This window comes from Epinephelus moara, chromosome 18, assembly GCF_006386435.1.
Source record: "Epinephelus moara isolate mb chromosome 18, YSFRI_EMoa_1.0, whole genome shotgun sequence".
Taxonomy (NCBI): domain Eukaryota; kingdom Metazoa; phylum Chordata; class Actinopteri; order Perciformes; family Serranidae; genus Epinephelus; species Epinephelus moara.
The window spans coordinates 32,598,480-32,618,956 of NC_065523.1; the positions used below are offsets into that span (position 1 = coordinate 32,598,480).

At 40.8% G+C, this 20,477-nt stretch overlaps 1 protein-coding gene across 2 annotated transcripts; it reads left to right on the forward strand.

The window, feature by feature from the left end:
- Positions 1-1,006: 1,006 nt before the first annotated feature.
- LOC126405941 (coiled-coil domain-containing protein 134-like) lies at positions 1,007-18,573 on the forward strand. 2 transcript variants are annotated; one of them, XM_050069995.1, is made up of 7 exons: positions 1,007-1,330; positions 9,170-9,303; positions 9,478-9,599; positions 11,939-12,023; positions 12,503-12,684; positions 16,202-16,273; positions 18,087-18,573. In XM_050069995.1, the coding sequence occupies exons 1-7, from the start codon at positions 1,257-1,259 to the stop codon at positions 18,210-18,212; spliced, it is 795 nt and encodes a 264-aa protein (XP_049925952.1). In that variant the 5' UTR covers positions 1,007-1,256; the 3' UTR covers positions 18,213-18,573. The 2 variants fall into 2 exon arrangements, with proteins under 2 accessions (XP_049925952.1, XP_049925953.1); XM_050069996.1 differs by lacking the exon at positions 1,007-1,330 and adding an exon at positions 3,541-3,823.
- The last annotated feature ends 1,904 nt before the right edge of the window (positions 18,574-20,477 follow it).

A 20,477-nucleotide genomic window follows, 5' to 3' on the forward strand; every position in this document is an offset into this window, starting at 1 on the left:
AGTTTGGCTAGCTGATCGGCTAACCTCACAGTTAAAATGATCAAAAACACTATAAATACAATATACAATATAAAGACAATAAATACTATTAACAGTACGTACTAAGCTATCTGTAAAGAAGCGAAGGTAAGATTTCTGTAGTGTTGACAGGAGGTAAACAAACATGAAATTTGTAAAACGACATACGTCACACTACACTGTGCAAGTAGAGGATACATACATTCAAGTGACACCCTATAGTTTCTGTTAAGATTGTTCACTTTCAGATATAAACTCTCGTAGACACTTAACACACTTTATGCTTCATTCCTCCTTAACTTTTGTACTCAGGTGTGTTGGAGACGTCCTCATCTGTCTGTCTGACTTTACACTGAAAGCCGGCTGATGCAAACTGATATTATTACACCATCGATTGGGCTGTTTGTTCTATTGTTTATTTATTGTTGCACATCTTTAATTCCTTTATGTGTAGTGTGTTTTCTGTTCTGCTCTTAAAGCAGCACTGCAGACATTCGACAGTGTCAATTCACTAAAAAAAAAAGTACTGAATAGAGTTTAAAAGTAATTTATTTTTACAAGCTTTGTTAAAGAAAAGTTTGATTAAAAGTTATCTTTACTCTTTAAAATATCAAAAACTCATTTGTGTCTTTATTATAAGCCCACATCTGTACTTATGCTACTTTTTGTAGAATATAATACAATTAAATGCAGGATATCAGGGGTGTCTCTACTTTAGGATTTTGTACACCACTTAAAGGACACAATTATGCATAAAACCTCACATGGCCTTTTTTATGTTCTATTAGAATTTTACAACTGCAGAGTCACAGAAGTGGTCAAGGTGAAACCTGCCATTACTGTAGCCATTTATTATTTGGAGAGTGTCGTCTTTGCTGTGAAGTCACTAACAGGGAAGAGCACAAAAGTGAAAAGGACACGTTTGACTTTATAGAAATGATTCATGAGACACATGAAAATGAAAAACGATCCACAGGAGTAATTGACCTGGTCATAGCAGCGATTATCTTCATCACACAGCTCTGCTCTTTTTTTTCTTTGATATGCCCAGGCAGAAAGTTTTGTCCCTGTGAGGGTCGCAGTTGGAAATGACCCAGGACTGGAAGGACTGGTTTCCCATGAGGACCCTCACAAAGCTGCTGTGTCACAGATTGTGACCACGCCTACAGGCCGCTGGTGTTTGACAGTGAATGTGAGGTGGGCAAAGGCTTGCTGCTCAGGGGTGCAGCTGCTCGGAGATGTCAACATTGGGCAGAAACTTTTTGATTAACTTTTCAGTGGAGGATATTTTTTCAAACCTTAATTTAATCAGGTAAGTCCCTTCTGAATCGATCCATTGGTCCCATAGTATCAAGCCTCATTGTGCACTGCAATTCATTCAGGTGTGAATAAGCTAACATGAGTCTCTCCCAGATTAATGACAGTTCCAGAAACCCGCAGCACTAACAAGTCCTGTGAGCGTGTGTTATGTGATCAAACTCTTCAGCCATTAAATGACGACAGACACGAGGGCAATTTCTGAACAAGACCTTTATTGATAGAGAATGCTCTCTTCTAATGAAAAGAGAAGGCCAACCCACTTTTGGATAAAGAATAAAGTGATAAGTGCCATTGATGTCTCCAGTTTAAGGGCTGAATGGCAGACAGCAGTTAGAGAGTGGATGTTGCGACATGTCTGTAAATAACGTCACTATAATCCAGCACTGAGAGACAGACTGCCTCCACATGTTTTCTCAAAGATTTAAATCTTAGTTGACTATAATGTCTACTGAGGATGTATGCATTAGATTCCAGGTGTTCCAGGAAGAAAGTAAATGTAGTAAATTTACTAAAGTAAAACACCTATTTATTTCTCAAATGGTGACTCAGTCAGACAGGAGAAGTGATAAGGGGTTCCTCCCTGACCATGTGCACAGCTAATACATGTTTAAAAAATGCGTTGAAAATGATAGGCACTACTAGGAGTTATACCTGACTTTTATAAATGTTGCCAACAGCAGCAATAACATGCATTACAATTAAGTGGTTAAAACCTGATCCCCCAACATATAACATATGGACTATGAAGGTATGGTAAATCTACCGGATGGAGCAAAGAACATACTCTGTGAAAATATATATTAAAGGTTCAGTGTGTAGGATTTAGGGGCATTCTTTGGCAGAAATTGTAAATAATATTCATAACTTATTGTTAGTAGTTTACAATCACGTAAAAATAAGAATCAGTGTTTTTGTCATCATAAAATGAGCAGTTTCTATCTACATACAGACCAGGTCCTCTTCTACAGAGGCCACCATGTTGTTTCTACAGTAACCCATAACAGACAAATCGAACAGGGGCTTTAGATAAGGCCATTCGCGTGTTCGCATTGGCCACTGTAATTCTCTTACACGCTTGGCACATGGGAGAATATTTAGTTCTGCAACCTCAATGCTAGATGCCACTAAATCCTACACACCAGACCTTTAAAAGACAGAGCCGTGCCATGGCTATATATTAATACAGTCATTTACTGTAATTACTTCAACACACTCCAAATCATATGTGAATTTTATCTTCCCACCTCATCTTATCTCCTGAACACAATCATACTGCAACACACATCCACACACAACTGCCTCTCTAACCGTTACAATCAGGGTTCACCCTGGACAGGTCACCAGACTATCACAGGGCTGACACATAGAGACAGACAACCATTCACACTCACATTCACACCTACGGACAATTTAGAGTCACCAATTAACCTGCATGTCTTTGGACCCACACTGACACGGGGAGAACATGCAAACTCCGCACAGAGGGGCTCCTCCACCCCTTGGTTCGAACTAGGAACCCTCTTGCTGTGAGGGGACAATGCTAACCACTGCCAATGATTCATTTATTATTATTATGTAGTTTTATTCTGTTTTTGTTAAGTACAGCTGTACATATACAATATTAGATACAGCTAAAAATATTTAAAAATTAAAGTGAAAAAACCTTATGTTAAACTTAAAGTTACATAGAAATGATCAAACACAACAACTGTTATATATGTAGTGGTTTGTTACAGTTGCTCCGGTGCATTATGGGAGTAGAAATAATCATAATAATAAACTAACGTGCTGAGTATGTGTAGTGTGTAAAAGATATTTTTTTAAAAAGCCCTACAATACAATATATAAAACTAGTATGTGAAGTTAGAAATATAAAAATATGTGTATAATGCTACAATGTACAACACAATATAAGTAGGAGGAATAAAAATATATATGTGCAAGATGAAGAATATTGCACTATACACATTATTATATATATTCGTATTAAATGTATATTAATACGTTTTATTAGCCTACATTTTATTTATTCATTATTCTTTATTTATTTATTTATGTATCTATTCAAAAATGTATCTTGCAAAGTGTCAGCCCATCATCATCTCTGAGGAAACACATTGAGGGAAACGGAACGCACCCCCACGCTCTGACGGTGTCTCCCTTTAACTCCTCCGTGCGGAAACAACATCCTCCTCCTCGGTTAGCGCCCGCTGGCTGTCATTCGTCCAAGGCGAGCCAGCCGGTGCGATCGTGGCGCTGGCGGAGTGGAGCAGCGCGAGCCGCATGTAAATGAACAACTCCACCTCCGTGTTGCCGTCACCTGAGGATCCAGAGGGGAACGCCGACTGTCCCGTCCCCGTCATCGGCGAGCTGACCTCAACCGTGTGGAGAGATTACCCAAAAAAAGGTTAAACTGCACTACTTTGGAGCAGACGCTGCCCGCTAATCGCTGCCGTGTGGCGCCGCCGTTTCTCGCTACAACACGGTGAGTGATCCGCGAGTTTTGTGGCTGTAACGTCCAGCGCTTTATCGGCTGGATCACCTGAGCTGGCCGCTGCCTGATGGATCCTGGCGGGGCATACAGCTGTAATGACAGGCGGGATCCATTTGTCGAGGAGCGACTTCTAGTACTTGGTTAATTCTCCAAAGCGCACTCCTGGAGGAAGTCTTATATAAATAATTGTGATGTAGTATTGCGGAGTTGATGTGTACCACCAGTAGGTACGGGTTTACATCAGAGGCTTCACACTGAACGCGGGTTGAAATTAAGTGAATTAACTCATCATTGCCTGCAGACAGTTGCGCGTTTGAGCAGGACAGCCAGGTCAGGCAGGGTGCATGCAAATCAATTAAGCAATTCTGTAATTGATGGTCCACATGACAGTCTTTATCCAGGCTCTGTCATCACCATCACCATTACGCATGTCCGTGGCAGTGCCTCTGCATGAATGATAACAGGGAGAGAGCCCCGCAGATGCACGCAGAGAGAGAGATGATGTGTCAGTCCTTGAACCTCAAACCTCCCACAGCAGGCGGGCAGCCTGAGGGGAATCTGGATCCACTCCTGCTGCACATCCAGCTGTCTGATAAGCATCTTGCTTGTTCCATCCTCTCAGGAGTCGCCTTTGCCTCAAGGGTTAGTTTTGCCTCTTGAAATTAATGTCACAGAGTTGGTTAACAGTTTCCCACTCTTGATTGAAGATTCTCAGATTTTTTTTTCCTCCTTCCTGTCCTGTGGGATTAGGAGAAATTACAGACCGGCATTGCATCGTAGAATTCATGTTCTTAACGCCACAGGGAAACTCAGAGTGGAGCTATCTTCACGGGTGTGTAGTATGATTAGACATGCTAGCCTACTTATCTGACAAAGCTGGAACCTGGATCTCCCACACAGGAAATCAAACTTCAGCCTCTCTGCCGCAGGAGATTGTTGTTGGCAGAGAAGAAAATCTCCTCCGGCCAAGAGATTTACGTGGGCTTACACGGCTTCGGCAAGAAGTACACTGCCCGACTTGAGTGCCACATTGACAGACCAAAGCCGAACCAGGCCCTCCCACCTTGGATGCTGACCATCAGTGGGTCATGCTGAGGGAAATCCATCCAATGCACTCATCTTGCAGAGCAGCTGTGATGTATTAATGGTCCTATAATGTGAGCACTTGGCTGCTGTGTGTGCAGTATTTGCTGCTGTCCACCTAAAGTAAGAAAGGTGGTGGAAGATGGGATGTTACTGCCACGACCATGAGTGGAAATCATGTTATCTTAGTGGTTTATCTGTCAAAGGTCTCCTTTCCCCTCAGGGAGCACTTGAAATTTTCTCTGCAGTGTGTCCAAGTCGCTCCCAGTCGGTCAGGCTAAAGCCAAGTGTAATATGATCTCAGAACGTGAGAGCTTTACCAGTCCTGTGACTTAGATTTTCTTAAATGATCGTCCTGTGTAATTAGGGTTGCAAGCTTACAGTTAATGGATGCATTTAGACTCTCATTTCTGTGCTGCCCGTGCCACATTAGAGATGATTGATCCGCTCCTAATGTCCTTCCTGCGCTACTTCTTAAACTCTCAGCACTTTGCCCTATTGCACAGAAACACCAGCAGCTGCAGGATACACAGTATGTGTTGACTGCTTGAAATTGTGCCGGTGGCGATAACCCTTTTTTGCCCATAAATATCTGTCAGGGAGCTACATGGCTGACTGCATGGAAGCACACAGGAACATCAAATAACCCGACGAGCTGCTGCCACAGGAGAGACGAGCCCCCCTCCTTTTCCTTGGCTGTTATCTAGAAATATTGAGGCTTTCGACCAGCACTTAAGGATATTTAGTGCTGCATTTCTCAGAAAGCTGGGAAGCTACCCAAAAGATGTTCTCAGAACGCACAAATTGGCCTTAATCGAACATTGTCTTCACTCAGCTGTCTTTAGGAACACTTGTTTTTGCTGACTCTGTAAGGAAAAGAAGTTTTATTTTTAAATAAGAGACTTAGGTGACCACAGAGACCACCACTTATTAAAGTATTTCACTGCTTGAAAAGATGCTCTTTTCATAAAACTGGGCCACTTATCTAAAAGAAAGAGGCAAATACTTTTGAAGTTAGTGCTACACAACCAGAGAAAACAGAGAAAAAGAACTGTGGCATTCGCTTTTGCTTAAGAGATAGAAAACCTACTACTACCAGAATCTACCGTGCCACACGGGATCAATCAGTGCTGCATGGATGTACAAAGAACTGGTTACAGCATTTGAGGCTGGGCACTGTTAATTCCTGTATAAGTTGCACAGTGGCACATGGAGCCAAAGAAGTCTGACTTCCCAGGTATAAGATTACCTGGATCTTCCAACAGCCAAGTGGCTAACTTCCGGTTTTGCCCGCCGCCAACTTGAATGGGGATTAAATGCTTAAATTGTACAGCTCTTTTAGACATTCGAAATTCTTGGGGTTGTGACGCTCAAAATTTTTTTTAATGAAATTGATTAACAGACATCTCTTTCCCAATGTAAGCTAGAAAAAGTCTTTTTGGGGCCAATGGTATCACATGACGGACCTGGAAGTTGTAATGCTATTGTTTGGCCATTACAAAAATCGGCTTCAAAGCCCGCTGCACTTCCAGGGGGCCTGAAATGCAACCGCACGGGGGGGACGTACTGTGAGCTTGCCCGTTTTGAGATAGGAAACAGTATGACGACCAGCTGGTAACATTTCTCAAATTTCTTAAAGACATATTTAACTGCTGGAAAGATGGTCTTTTTGTAAAACGGGGCTATCCGTGCAGTAGAAAGGTGCAAATACAATTGAAATTGTTGCTGACCAGAGAAAAGGGCTGTGGCATTTACTTTGCTCAAGAGGTAAAAAACCTACAACTACCAGGTTGCACTGCGCCGCACTAGACCAATAAACCCTCCTGTTGATGGGCGGAGTAATGCAACCTTGTCCGTTTTGACACAGGATACAACATGGCGGCCGGCTTGTAACAAACAGTTTCAAATTACAGTTAAATGATGAGCTAAAATTTGTTTCTGAAAACATTTTTAGATGAGAAATAGGCATCGCAGTAACAAAATCTTGGTTCATATTTGATCAGCACTGCCTAGTTTTACCATTTGTATAGCACAGTATAGCGCCCACTTCCTGTTCACAAATTCTCGTATTAAGGCCAAACAGTGCTCTAAAACAGGAGTTGCAAAATGGTCCACCCATGATGTCCAGATTTCTCCTCAGTCATTTGTCCAAGGTCCACACAGTTTAATACATTCAGCGTCATACTTAGCGTTTGGCCATGTTGTCGAGCTAGTTTGCTGTCTCTGTTAAGTAGCTCTCAGTTAGTCACTCACTCTACAGCAGGAAACGGTACTTCAAAACGAAAGCTCTGTGCTGGAAATTCACTGTACTTATAAAGTACAGTATAAAGTGTGTGTTTTTGCAAACTTGAGACATTCGCAAGTCACTTGTGGTCCATTCAGAATGGACCTGTGACCCATCAGTTGGGAACCACTGCTCTAAAATATGTTCCTGAACGCATTTTAGACGAGAAATAGACGATACAGTAACAAAGTCTTGGTTTATATTTGATCAGCACTGCCTTGTTTTAGTTTAAGGAAGGAAGAGATAGAGAGAGGGGCATCTCTCTCTTGATCCACTTCTGTGCCTGTTGTGTCCGTGGTGGTGGCCATATGAAAATGCCCTAGACCCAGAGAAAATCTGTCACCCAGCTGCTTTGGGTTGAGAGACGAGCAGGGAGATCTGGTAAGATGGAGGGAAGTTTATTAAAGCATACTGCCCACATTGTTATGATACAAAGCTGGTTTAAAATTGGCAGAGTTTCCCTTTAAAGCCAGAGTAGCTGCAACAGAAGGGAGTTTGTCGGCTCTTTTTCAGCACAGTCTCTCATGTCACATTGGCAGAATAATATCCTGAGATCTACTGTTAGATTCCAGTCTTTGCACAGTTGTCAGGATGTGCTGCAAAAGCAAAGAAGCAGGAGGAAGATTTAGTATAAAATGATCGCTGTTGGTCCGCGTTATCAGCGCTCTGAAGAGTGGTAGCGTGTGTCTACAAGCATATGCTTTTCTCCTCTGATTTGAGTGAGATTCTTAAGGGGGGCTCATTCAGTCTAAATTAACATTCACACCCGAGACGTTTGCTCACTTCCTAGTCCTTCAGACTCAAGAATTGGCAGCCGGGCTTGCAAAAGATTAATTCTGTCAGTGCAAAATCAAGTCCCTGGTGCTCATTATCCTCTTGCACAGGCTCGCTCTCCTCCTCTATCTTGCGCTCGCTTTCCTATCTGTGCATCTCCAAGTTTTGCCGCTGTGTCTCAGCAAAGGTATGAATGAATGAAATATTCACCAGGAAAAGCTGTTATTTCCCGCAGGGTCTCGCCTTCACACTCCTCTACCTCCCCCCTCCCCTCCAAAAGCCTCGTTGCCCCTGTGCTCATCTCTCTCCTCCCGTCTTCCTCCTGTTTCTCACAATCTGGCTCTCCTTGCGTGCCCTCCACCCCCACCCAAGCCCCATACCCCTCCACATCCTTCTGATTGTATCAGTGATGGAGCCCTTGCTAAATTATGCATGAATTATGTGAATTATATCTTGTAGCTTTTCATTAACATTATCTTCCCGCTCCCTCCCTCCAGTTACTTCTGTTTTCTGCTAATGTTTTCTTAAAATTTGTGGCTTTCATCAAATTTTCATTTGATGAGGTCCTATTTTTAGCTGTTGTATTTATCTTCTCGCTTTCATCCCTTCCTTTCTAACGTAAAAAAAAAAAAAAATCCTCTGAGGGAAAAGGAAGTTGCAACTGGATGAAAATGTCTAAGACGACCACTGCTTTCGGATAGAGAGACCAGGGGGATGGGGGGGAGGTAGGAGGCAAGAGCAGGGGGAGGGAGTCTGGTACAGAGATTGTAAATGCTCCTCTGGGGATTATGCAAGTGCCAGACATCAGATGTGTCTTTTAAAAGGAACATAAGGAGCCCCACTTCAGATGCCGGCTCCCCTCTAGTGTTCCATATTGACCACTTATCCCTAGCATGTCTCTCTATTTCACGTACTCCACAAGTATCACAAGAGAGGGAGCCTTTCTGGCGGCTTTTGGAAGACGAAAAATGGCTTCATGAATAAGAAAACTATTTCAGTGAAAGCCTACTGTTTTCAGATGAAAGCAGGATCTCGGTATCAAAAGAAAATGTGTTCAGTGTGAAAGTCGTAGTCAGAGAATTCTGTTTTGAGATGGACACTCTTCTCTCTGTAGCCTTAAATAAGGGAAATCACGCGACTGTGTGCCAATATTTTGATGTTTAACAATCTCACGGCCTGTCATTTTTATTCTTCAGAAGAGTGCCTCTAGGCCAACCTCTGCTGACCATGCGGAGTCTGTGTGCAGTGGTCCTGGCGATTGCCGCCGCCGCCCTCAGCTCGGCAGACTCGGACACGCACAGACTGAGGCATGACTCCAACCTGGAGATCTGTATCCTTCTGCTGTCGGTGCGGCCAAATGCACAGTGTGGACGTGAACGTGTCTGCCTGTGTGTGTGTGAACGTTTCTGTGCCTGTTTAATGTGACAGATGGGTGCATGAAAGAGCATTTATGTGTGTGATGCCCATGTGGAGAGCGTGTGTCTTCCTGACCTCCTCTTATTAGACAAGCGGCTGTTTGAGACCAAGAGGAAAGATCAGCTCAACGCCCTCAAGAATCTGGTAGAGCTGAATGACATCAACCAGCAGTACAAGATCATAGACATCATGCTCAAAGGACTCTTCAAGGTAGGCTGTGTGTGTGCACTCTCACGTCAAATGCTCACATAGTCTGTGGGCAGCAGCTAAATCAAGAACAGACAAGGCCACTAGTATTTAAAAAAAAAAAAAAAAAAAGATAGCAAGAGTTACTTCTGAGAGCTCGACCGTCTTGTGCTCTCAGCAGACTGAAGGATCAGAAGGTCCGCAGCCCGACACAGAATCAAAAGCCTCAAATCCAACGATTACATTCATCAGCATGTTTCCACGCATTCATTTGAATGTTAATTCAGACTCAGCTGCTTGGAGTGCCATTCACTCACACTGAGCTGTGAGCTTTGCTTTTACAGTATGCCTCATTTTCCCAGAGGACAGTTATCTATGCATCTGTGTGCCTCTCAAGGACAACTAGCACAGTCAACCTTCAGTAGCTGGAGAGCATTGTCAGCATTTCTATACCAGTGTATGTGTGTGTTCTTATGTGTGTGTGAGATAGAGTGCTTAACAGTGATCCTGCTTTTATCTCTTTTATATACTATCCCCAAAGATGCTGCGCTGACTCTGATCTCAGTCGATGTCTTGTTGTGTTCAGTCTGTGTTTCAACCACAGTATGACACAAAGTGTTTTCTGTCCAAAGACATGTTGTGTTGTGTGTGGACACATTGATTCGTCTTGACACAACTTCAGAAGCAACAGTCAGACAGGTTTCACACTGTTTAAAGGGACAGTTCATCTCCTAATAAAAAATACATGTGATTGTTTTGGTGTGAGTTGCGTTGGAGATTTTGGACGTACAGATGTCTGCCTTCTCTGCAGTATAATGAAACCTTGTTGTGAGCAGTTTCATGTAGGAACTATTTTCTGTCAATCGAACTACACCCACCAACTATATGGCAGTGCAGAAGGGAGCATGCATCTGCTGCTAGCCCACCTAGCACCAGTGGGCTAGCTGACATGACAGCTTAGCAAAGGAAGATGCTATTAAAGGGATAGTTCAGATCCCTATAAGTGGGGTTGTGTGAGGTACTTATCCATAGTCAGTGTGTTACGTACAGTAGATGTCAGTCAGCATGCCCCCAGTTTGGAGAGGCAGGCTGGAGTCTGACACAGAAGCTATGCAATGTACTGTTGTCCACGGGAGCAGCAGATAAACAAATTTTTACCACCTAAAAAATTGGTTAAGGGTAAGTACATTTATTTCATCCGTTTCATCTAACAAAAAATAATTTAACATCACGACGCAGGAGATCAATCTGTTATTTAATTTGTGTCATTGTGTGTGACTTTGGCATTCAGAAGGGTTAGTTTGGATTCACCAAAGTCACACCATAACACAAAATAATATACTAATGGAGGAAATGGTAGACTAGTAGCTCCTGTGTTTGTCAGTGGAGTCTTGTGGCTTTGATAAGAGCATAGATGGGGAGCTGAGGCTTTTAATGGCTTCCCCGTCTGAACGTGCTGTCTAACGGAAGGGTAAGCGGTAAAAATATTGACAATATCGTGTACACCTAAACTGATATAGATTCTTTTAGGTTGCTGCGCCCTCTCTAGCAGGAAATTTCTTAGGTTCTGTGCGATTATTCGGTAATCCTGCCACTTCTTCAAACTGGGGTTTGCATACCACAATCTACTGTAGGTTTACACTGGCTATGAATAAGTATGTCATATAACCCCACTTAAAAACATCAGAACTATCCCTTTAATGCTTACATCTTGTGCTGTTAGGAGCATGAGCTTCTCGAACATGAGTAGATGCACGCTTCACTCTGTGTGGTGATACAGTTGGCGAGTGTTGTCCAGTAGAGAGAAAATAGTTCCTGCATGAAACTGCTCACAACAAGGTCTGTGGATTATCTTGAGTAACCAGGTCAAGATTTCTGAAAAGAGACATTGCTGTTGAGTTTTTAAAAGTAGGTTTTTTCTTTGTTTTGTTTTGGGGGTTTTTGGAGAGTTGAGCTCCAAGTGCCATCTAGTTCCATTATATTGGAGAGAAGGCAGACATCTCTACGGACGATATCGCCAACATTCGACAACAATCTACATTGATGAGTAGCACTGTAGATAGGAGGAAGAATTGGTGTTTTTGATTTTGGTGTGAACTGTCCCTTTAACGTTATTCTCTCAGTTACTTATTATTCGTTTCTTTATTCAAAGCCTGATCTTTTGAGCACTCCACTGTGAAGTTCTGTCACTGCATCCCCTGATCTCAGCAGGCAAAGTGTTGTTTAAATATTATCATATCAGCACATTTTCCTATGAACTTTTACCTGTATTTTTCACCTGCTTTACCACAGCAACCTCAATCCACAGCACACACTGTTAAGTAAAGAAATCTAGATATTGAGCAGTTTTTCTCATTCTTAAGGTGTTGGAGGACTCCAGACAAATCCTGGTTGCGGCCAACATGCAGCCTGATGACCCTTTCCCAATGGACGACAAGATCAAAGAAGGTCTGATTCACTTTTACACCTCAGCTGCTTCATCCTTTCTTTTTTTTGCAATGTCTTTGGCTCTACTTATATAAGCCTATAAATCTTTATTTAGTAGCATCTCTAGTGTGTCTTTCACACTCTGTTTCTGTTTCCTCCACCTCTGCTCAGACTGGTTTGTCTAGTGTTACCTGTTTCCAAACACTCCACCTCTGACACTCTTTCTTTCTTTCATCCTTGCCCTCTTTTGGTGGCAGCAGGTGCCAACAATATCAACTGTAACATCTGTCTGAATGTCACAAATACCATCATCCCCTATTTTTCATTTTTATTTCTATTTGAGTGAACAAAATCAACCATCATTTTATTAGCATTCTTTTCTTTTTTCCTATTCATCAGCATGTCATATGTATTTCATCTGTGCAAAAAGTATCGCCAGAATTCTCCTCAGTCTTCTTTCTTTTGTTTCTTTCTTTTTTTCTTTCTATAAATCTCTGCAGCATATTCCCACGTGGTGGAGAACACAGCATTTTTTGGTGATGTGGCGCTGCGTTTCCCACGTATTGTCCACCACTACTACGACCGGAACACCGACTGGGGCGGTCTGCTGCGCTGGGGGCTTAATTTCTGTAACCAGACGGGGGTTTTCACAGGAGGAGCCCACCAACATGTCCTCACACTAGTAAGACTAAATTCCTGTTCTTATATTACCTAATGCTACCTGTCGATTACAGTGTTGTCACAGTCCACCGATGTCCTCTGCAGTAAGGGTGTAAAAAATGGATTTGCACTTTGGGTGCCAACTGCGAAAGCGTTGCTTTTGACTGGCTGAATTTATAAAATATTTGTGAGATCACCTGCAGTGCTGAAAAGAAAGAGAGTGTTGTTGCTTCGATGAAGCTGCTGAAAATGTGGACTTACACCACATTTAGGGGCGAAAGGTAAAAGTATTGAACATATGAAAATTATTCATTCTTTTGATTTGTGCCTGTTTAAAGTGGAAACAGTCATTTTTTGATTTTCCCCTCTGCATTACGAAATGGTATTATAGTTGGTGCTATGCTTGGGCGCTATCACTTTATTATTGTATTACAATAAACCAGGGAATTTAGAAATCCCAACTGTATTATTTCCATTACCTTCAAAATAGGGCTGGTCGATATGGACAAAAATTCATATCTCTGTATTTACAGGCTGACTGCCGATACATGAGATATATATATATATATATATTTATATATATATATATATATATATATCGGTATTTTCTAGGAAATGAGCTACATGTATTCAGTTGCAAGTCAAAGCCACATTTGAGATGTCACAAGCAGTTTTATAAAAACAGACTGTGATCAAAATAAAATGCAAAGATGCAAAGACAGGGATTTTATTACCCTGTACCTCCACTCACATGAAGCCAGGGACAACAGCAACACTGAACAAAGGTAACGTTACAAAGTTCGGCTCCATTACAGCTCACTAGTTTGGCCGACAAAACAAAAAACACGTTTTCCAAACAAATATAACATGCTAATGTTATTAGCACAAGCCTATAGCATTTTACAGTGTATTAATTAGCCTAGCTACGAGCGGAGATTTCCTCTGCTCATATGAAGCCAGGATAAATCACACTTAAAATACTATTTTGTAGAGGCTTTATTGTCTTCACAATTTATTGTTTCTTATCTGTGAAATTAAAGTAAAAGCTCCGTTTCCACTGAGGGAAATGGTTTCAGCTACAAACATAAACAGGAGTTCTGTGTCACTGTGACGTGTAGTTACATATCTGGGGAGGTGCACGTCAGGCTACGACTCTATAAAGTGTTGCTGGAGATCTTGTGAGTGAGTGAGTGGAGCTGTGTGGAGAGTTAAAGATGCACACTGGTATGCGTCATGTAACACAACTTGACTCTATATCGATATAAACGGTGTTGTCTAAATTTATATCTTGCTTGAAAATATCTATTGATCGTACATAGTTGTTATATTGCCCAGCCCTACGTCAAAAATACAGACACTCCTCTTTCTATTAAACTCATATGGATATGCTGTGTTTAGGATGCAGCGTATGTAGTGCACAGCACATGCCACCAGAGGTCAGCCTCTTCTGTTGGAACAGGCAGCGGAGCTAACAGACGTGGCATCTTTAAGAGGTGGGGATAAGGTTACAGGACTGTAGGCAGCGGGCTAACAATGGCAGAGAGAGACCCAGGGGATAAACAGCATATTTTAATCTCTAACTCTGTGAATTAAGGGTTTATTTCAATGAAACTAAAGTTGGTTATTGTTGGAATTAGAGATGCTGCGATCCGGATCGCGGATCGAAAATATGCTGCGATCCAACCAAAAAACGTGGATCAGATCACACTGCAGGGGAAAAGTACGATACTAGCACTGCGATACTAACACTCTATTCCACAAATCCGCTCCAGCTTTTCCATCCAGCACTTCATTGTAACACGTGAAGAAGAGAGGAGAGCGGGAGGGGGAGGTCACGTGATAACAACAACCGGGTGAAAAACAGCGTGGATAGTTGAAGAAAATGTCAGCGGTGTGGCAGTACTTCCTTCTGAAAAGCTAAAAAGACGGAACAGCTGAATGCAAAACGTGTAAAAGTTTTGTCATAATAACCTACTGTTGTGGACTATTCATCTCGGGAAGTATGTTATTCTCATTTTGAGTCATGGTACTTGATCAAGCCTTTTCTATTATTCTACAAAATAAGTACTAAAAAAAGTGAACCTATTGGTCAGAAAAGAGAGATAGAAATATGCGCTGGTATTGGATCGGTATCGGATCAGTACTAGGGCTGTGGTATCGGTATCGGATCGAAAGTGAAAAAGTTGGATCGCAGCACCCCTAGTTGGAATGAAGTGTTATAGGATAAGTTAACATGACAGTTAAGCTAGTCTGAGTTCTTAGTGCCACACACAAATACTGTCGTATACCAAATACCCTGGTAATACGCTTTCCTTTTTCATCATAGCCCAGCAACTACCAACAACATTGTCACACTCTATTTTGTTTTCCACAGTTACTTTGGTTGTTCCACCGTCCACAGTTTCCACTAGTTGGGATAGTAACTGCAAAGAACTTCATCTCTGGTAACTGGGGACGGCTGCCGATAGCTACTGGGAACACAAAAGTGCTGTTCTCTTTCTGTTTTGGTTGTGTAATGGTTAATGCACTTCATTTGTACCGTAAATTAAGCAATCATTTTCCCAGGAGATCGTACCCGATGGCAGACAGAATTGCATAGTGAAAGCAAGGCTCAGAGGCAACCAGTCTAAACGCAGATGGTGTCATTATTCTATAGCCATTAGATTGTGCAATCAACATTTACTTCATAATGAGAAGTTAAAGCAAAAAAACTTGTTTATTTCCACTTTAAATTGGCTTTAATATTGAGGACTGATTTAGTTTAGTTTCTTGTTGCAATCTTCTGTACATTTGAATCTGAGCAAAATGTTATGTGAAGCTTCCTTATTGTGAGGTCTACTCGCAGAATTTGATATAAAAGCGTGACGAAATGAGTGCTTTACTCTGCAGGATGGTATAGTGAGACATGTACACCATGTCAATACGATACACAGTGCAACAGTGGTGTTAATGTGGCTGGTGAACAGACGTGACAGAGCACACAGCACATCCTCAGTGTCAGCTAATGCTGCTCTGCCGTCACTGCAAAATGTGTCATTTGTCATCAAATTAGTGCATGATGTATTGTGGCCTTTGAAACTCAAAAGAGCAAAGCAGATAAAATGGTATTCCCTGTTTAATGTGTGGGTTAATGAACTAAACTCTTGCAGGATTAATCTGTGACCTTAGCAATGTGCCAAGAGGATTATATTGTGGATTAATTCTGAGACTCCAAGTAGTGGCAGTTAGCGCCCTGAAATTGTGCATCCAGCCCTCACTTGTGCCTCAATAACCCCACTATTAGTGTCTGATCGCCAACTATCTATTTCGGGTAACTCATGGGGTCTAAAGCTGAAATCATTAAATGATAAAATAAGTTATAGTAGTCAGAGGAAATGTCGATTGTGTCTGCAGCTGCTTGCCTCATATTGCTTTTTATCTGCAGAATAAGGGATGCGACAGTGTTTCATTTGCATTCCTTATCTCTTTTTTAAAAAAAATGACAATGTGCCCCTTCTCCTCTTCTCCTCTGTCATCTGTCTTTTCTGCTCATCTCTCAGATGTCACAGGAGTTGGGAATAACAGAGAAATCCCCAGACTTTACAAACCCGTACCGCACAGAGAGAGACGATGTGAGTAAGATGCATGCATGTTGTTTGCCTCTTGGTGTCTCTTAAAGGTTCTGTATGTAACTTTAATGAAATCCTCGTTATTAATGACATTGTTGGCCATTAACTCAGCTGCAGTCAGCATCCTGTTGCTCATGCTTGCACCACGTAGGCGCAAGCGAGCACCTGGGCACCAGCCAAAACAGTGAGAAGACATACACAAGGATAAACATGATTGATTGGCATCATGTTGATAGAATGCTGGAAAATAAATTACAGTCACATTTAGAGTAATGTTACTGTCAGGCTCGGTTAGCAGGAGTCTAATGTTCTTGCTTTGTGGGCCCAATGATGTAGAAGCAGTGCCGATCATCCAGGTAATTATAAATGCAGAAAATAAAAGTTTTTGTCTTCCTGCACCACTGAGCAACTTTTATAGGAATAAATGGGGCCCAGCCTCCTTCGCTGTATCCAGTTTTCTTTGGTTATTATCTGTAATACTTCACATTTATTTAGACCATTGGCTCCCTGACACTAACAAGCTTGCCATTTACTAATAACTATATTAACTAACATTACGAAAGCAACCAACAGCAGATCCATGCAGTGTAGCTTTACATCTTGCTGGCTAACCTTAGCTTAAGTTATGGTTAGCTAGTAGGTTGCCCCTGCATTGCATCACTCTTGGCCAGTAGAAAGCATTTGTTGGTAATACACCTTTGCTTTGTACCGTTACATAATTTATTTATGGTTAAATCAACACATTGGTCATAATACATAAGTTAGTATCATGGATAACGCTAGCTGGTGAAGTAATTTGGCAAACTAGCCAACTAATATAGTGACAACGTTAGCTAGCAGGTTAGCTTATCTAGCTAGTTGTAACTTAGCTACACTGCATCTGGCGTTGCTTGCTTCGTAACGGCTGATAAAGTAATTTGCAAACCAGTCCCTGGAGCCTGGATTGATAGCTGACATTAGCCACTCAAGACGGTATTTAGCTATGTTTGCTAGCTAGCAATTCATCTGCTTTAGCAAGTAAGCTAATGTTAGCTAACATTAGCCGGCTAAAACTACAATAAATTTCATGTCTTTGTTACTCTAGGATGTTTTTCCAGCACCGGGAGTATTGAATTTATGATATGGAGCACTAAATTGATGAATTTACTGTGACAAATGAGACACTTAGCTAGCTAGCGTAAACCCCTGGTCCCTTCTCCTCACTACCTGCCGCTAGGACACTACTTTGTCAGGAGGAGAGTGGATGGTGGCTCCAGAGACAGACTAGCCACCATTGAATTTGAGTTGCTATAGCCCAAAGTAAAAGTCTGTCTCTGCTACTGCTGCAAAACGTAAAGATCTGAAACAAACCTTTTCAGGACTCTGGCATGATGGCTGCCGGTTGTTTGTTGACGTAAGCAGACTCCATTTCTAAACCAAGGTTAGCTAGTGTTGCACACCGCTGGCGTTGTGGCAGAGCTGAGGAGAAGCAAATCACTCTTGAGTGTGCATAAATGTTGCATCCTTTGGATTTTCCCAGAAAATTCGTCTTGAGTCCTTTCCAGAGAAATCAGTCCACTGGCTGTTAAAGGCAACCAAGAAAGTTGGGGAAGGTGACGCTTTTAAGTTGAATTACAATCTGTTGACCCAAAATTACAAGTGAAAGGTTACATACAGTATCACCCTTTAATATATCCATCTTTCCAACCAGTAACAACAGTAACGCAGACATAACTTTGCTTTATCATTCTGTTTTTTAAAACAAGCCCCAAAAATAACATCTCCCACATAGCCTCAGTAACAGTCTGTCTCTCTAACCTTTACTCATCTGCGTCAGGTGCTCCACACTGCCGAGGCTTTCCAGAAGATCCTGAGGGAGGAGGAGAAGAGGAGGAGGAAAGAAGAGAAGAGGAAAGAAATCAGGAAAGGCCCTCGCATCTCCCGCTCCCGCACCGAGCTATAGCGCCGCACCTCAGTGCTTGCGGAGAGCAGAGACGAAGAAGGAAGGAGCATACGCACAGTCCACAAGGGGTGGCTTGACTTGTAGACTCCGACGACAGTGAAGGAAATAAAAGCTGTCATGACTTGTACAAAAGCCAGGTGCTCTGTTGAAAACAAGAGAGGGACCTTCAAGGTGACACAAAAAACTAAACTGGAAGTGGAGGTTGAGTCGCTGTGCATCTACAGTGATGTATAATTGGAAAATCAAACGTTGTATAGGAGGTAAAAGAGGTCTCTGGAGTAGGAGGTGATAAGGGAAACTCATTTTTGATAACTTGAGGATTACATAACTGTACTTTGGAATATAATTAATTTTAGTATAATCTTAAAAAAAACAACTTTGCAAAACCCCACTGTATTGTGTCTGGTCTAGATTTAATGTGTCTCAAACCCATATGCTTCAAATACATATTCGCCAAATATAAATTTGTCCTTCCCCTATTAAATTCATTTTTCTCTGGTTAGCTTGTATTGATGATGGAAGACAATTTTTTTCCTTGAAGTGTAGTTTGTTGAAGAGATTTCTAGAGGTATGTTTATGAATCTTGGTTTTGCTGCTCAAGGTTTTGAGAATGCATCGTATGTTTCATTGCCTCAAGGACAATATTCCGTCATTTGTTTATTTTTTAATGTCATTTTTTCATACTTTTTATTTCATCACCATCAAATGGGATCATCAGTGAGTGTTTGCTCCTACATATTTCGCTTTCTTTTGTACTCCAATCTTGCTTCAGTTTAATGACTCTGAGATAATAAACATTATTTTATCCTGATGGGGAAAATCTGTCAGCCAGATATACATCTTACCCTTCATCTTACAGCCCTGCGCCTGTTCCTGTGTTCATTTTTTGTTTGTTTTAGTCTTTATTTTGTTCATCTTTGCTGGAAATCAACATATTTTAATGGTTTAGATCTATGGAATTCAGATTGATGTAATTTTGAAATAGTATTACGACTGTTATAAAACTATATGTATATTCAGAGAAAGAATATCATTGCTGCAGAATGAACAAGCCATTTTGTTATCAAAATTTAATGAAATAAAGTGACGTACAAAAAATGCACGTATTTTGCACTGATTTCAAGGCAAAGCGTTCTGACAAATTTATGTTTGGTATTTTTATATCTGCTTGCAAGAAAGCCCTCACAAGGCGCTGGCTGCTTCCTGAACCCCCACAACAGAGGAGTGGATAGATACTTTTGCACCTTTTCTCTTCATCTTCAGAAAAATGTGTTTAAATCCTTGGCTAAGTGGGTGAAATACTTAAGACCCTTACAGCCTGATTTTGTGGAGGTAAAATAAAGAAGACCTGATGATGTTTATTTTAGCAAATCTAATTGACTGCTATTTTCTTTCCCTCTCTCTCAAGTCTCCCCCTGACAGTCATGGTGCTTATATGTCACTTTATCAAGATGTACAAAGTTCTTAAGTTTAAAAAAAAAAAAAAAAATCTAAACAGCAGAGGAAATTCTTCTGCTTTATCAAGACGTGTGTTATGTTATATAAACCGCTGCTGAAAAAAAATCACATAATTTATTTTCAACAGTTTATATTCCAACATAACACAAGTATATCAATATCTGTATTTATATCTATATATCTATCTATGTGTATATACCGGTATATATGTACATACACAAACTTGTGTTATGTTATATAAACTGCTGTCGGAAAATTAAAAAAAATATATATATAAAATATTTAATTTAATAATATATATAGTTGTATGATAACATATAATTTTAATTTATATTTTTTCGGCAGCAGTTTCTATAACATAAGTATATCTATATCTGTATCTATAGATCTATCTATCTATCTCTATATATCTATATATATACACACACAATTGTGTTACGTTATATAATCTGTCGAAAAAATGTATATATAGATTTTTTGACAGTTTATATAACAACATAACACAAATATATCTATATCTACCGATCTATTGATCGATATATGTATATATATACACACACACATGTTATATAAACTGCTGTTGAAAAAGATGTATATATATTTTTTTCAACATTTTATATAACAACATAAGTATCTCTCTCTCTCTCTCTCTCTCTCTCTCTCTCTCTCTCTATATATATATATATATTGTGTCATATGAATATATACTGTTGTCCAATATATGTAATAATAAATTATATATATATATATATATATATATATATATATATATATATATACATATTGTTGTTGTTTTATAAACTGCTG

Excerpts from the sequence above, each read along its gene's own strand:
- LOC126405941 (XM_050069995.1), top strand. The coding sequence starts at position 1,257 with ATGTCAACATTGGGCAGAAACTTTTTGATTAACTTTTCAGTGGAGGAT. Across the intron at positions 9,304-9,477 it reads TGACTCCAACCTGGAGATCT|ACAAGCGGCTGTTTGAGACC; the intron begins GTATCCTTCTGC and ends TCCTCTTATTAG. Across the intron at positions 9,600-11,938 it reads TGCTCAAAGGACTCTTCAAG|GTGTTGGAGGACTCCAGACA; the intron begins GTAGGCTGTGTG and ends CTCATTCTTAAG.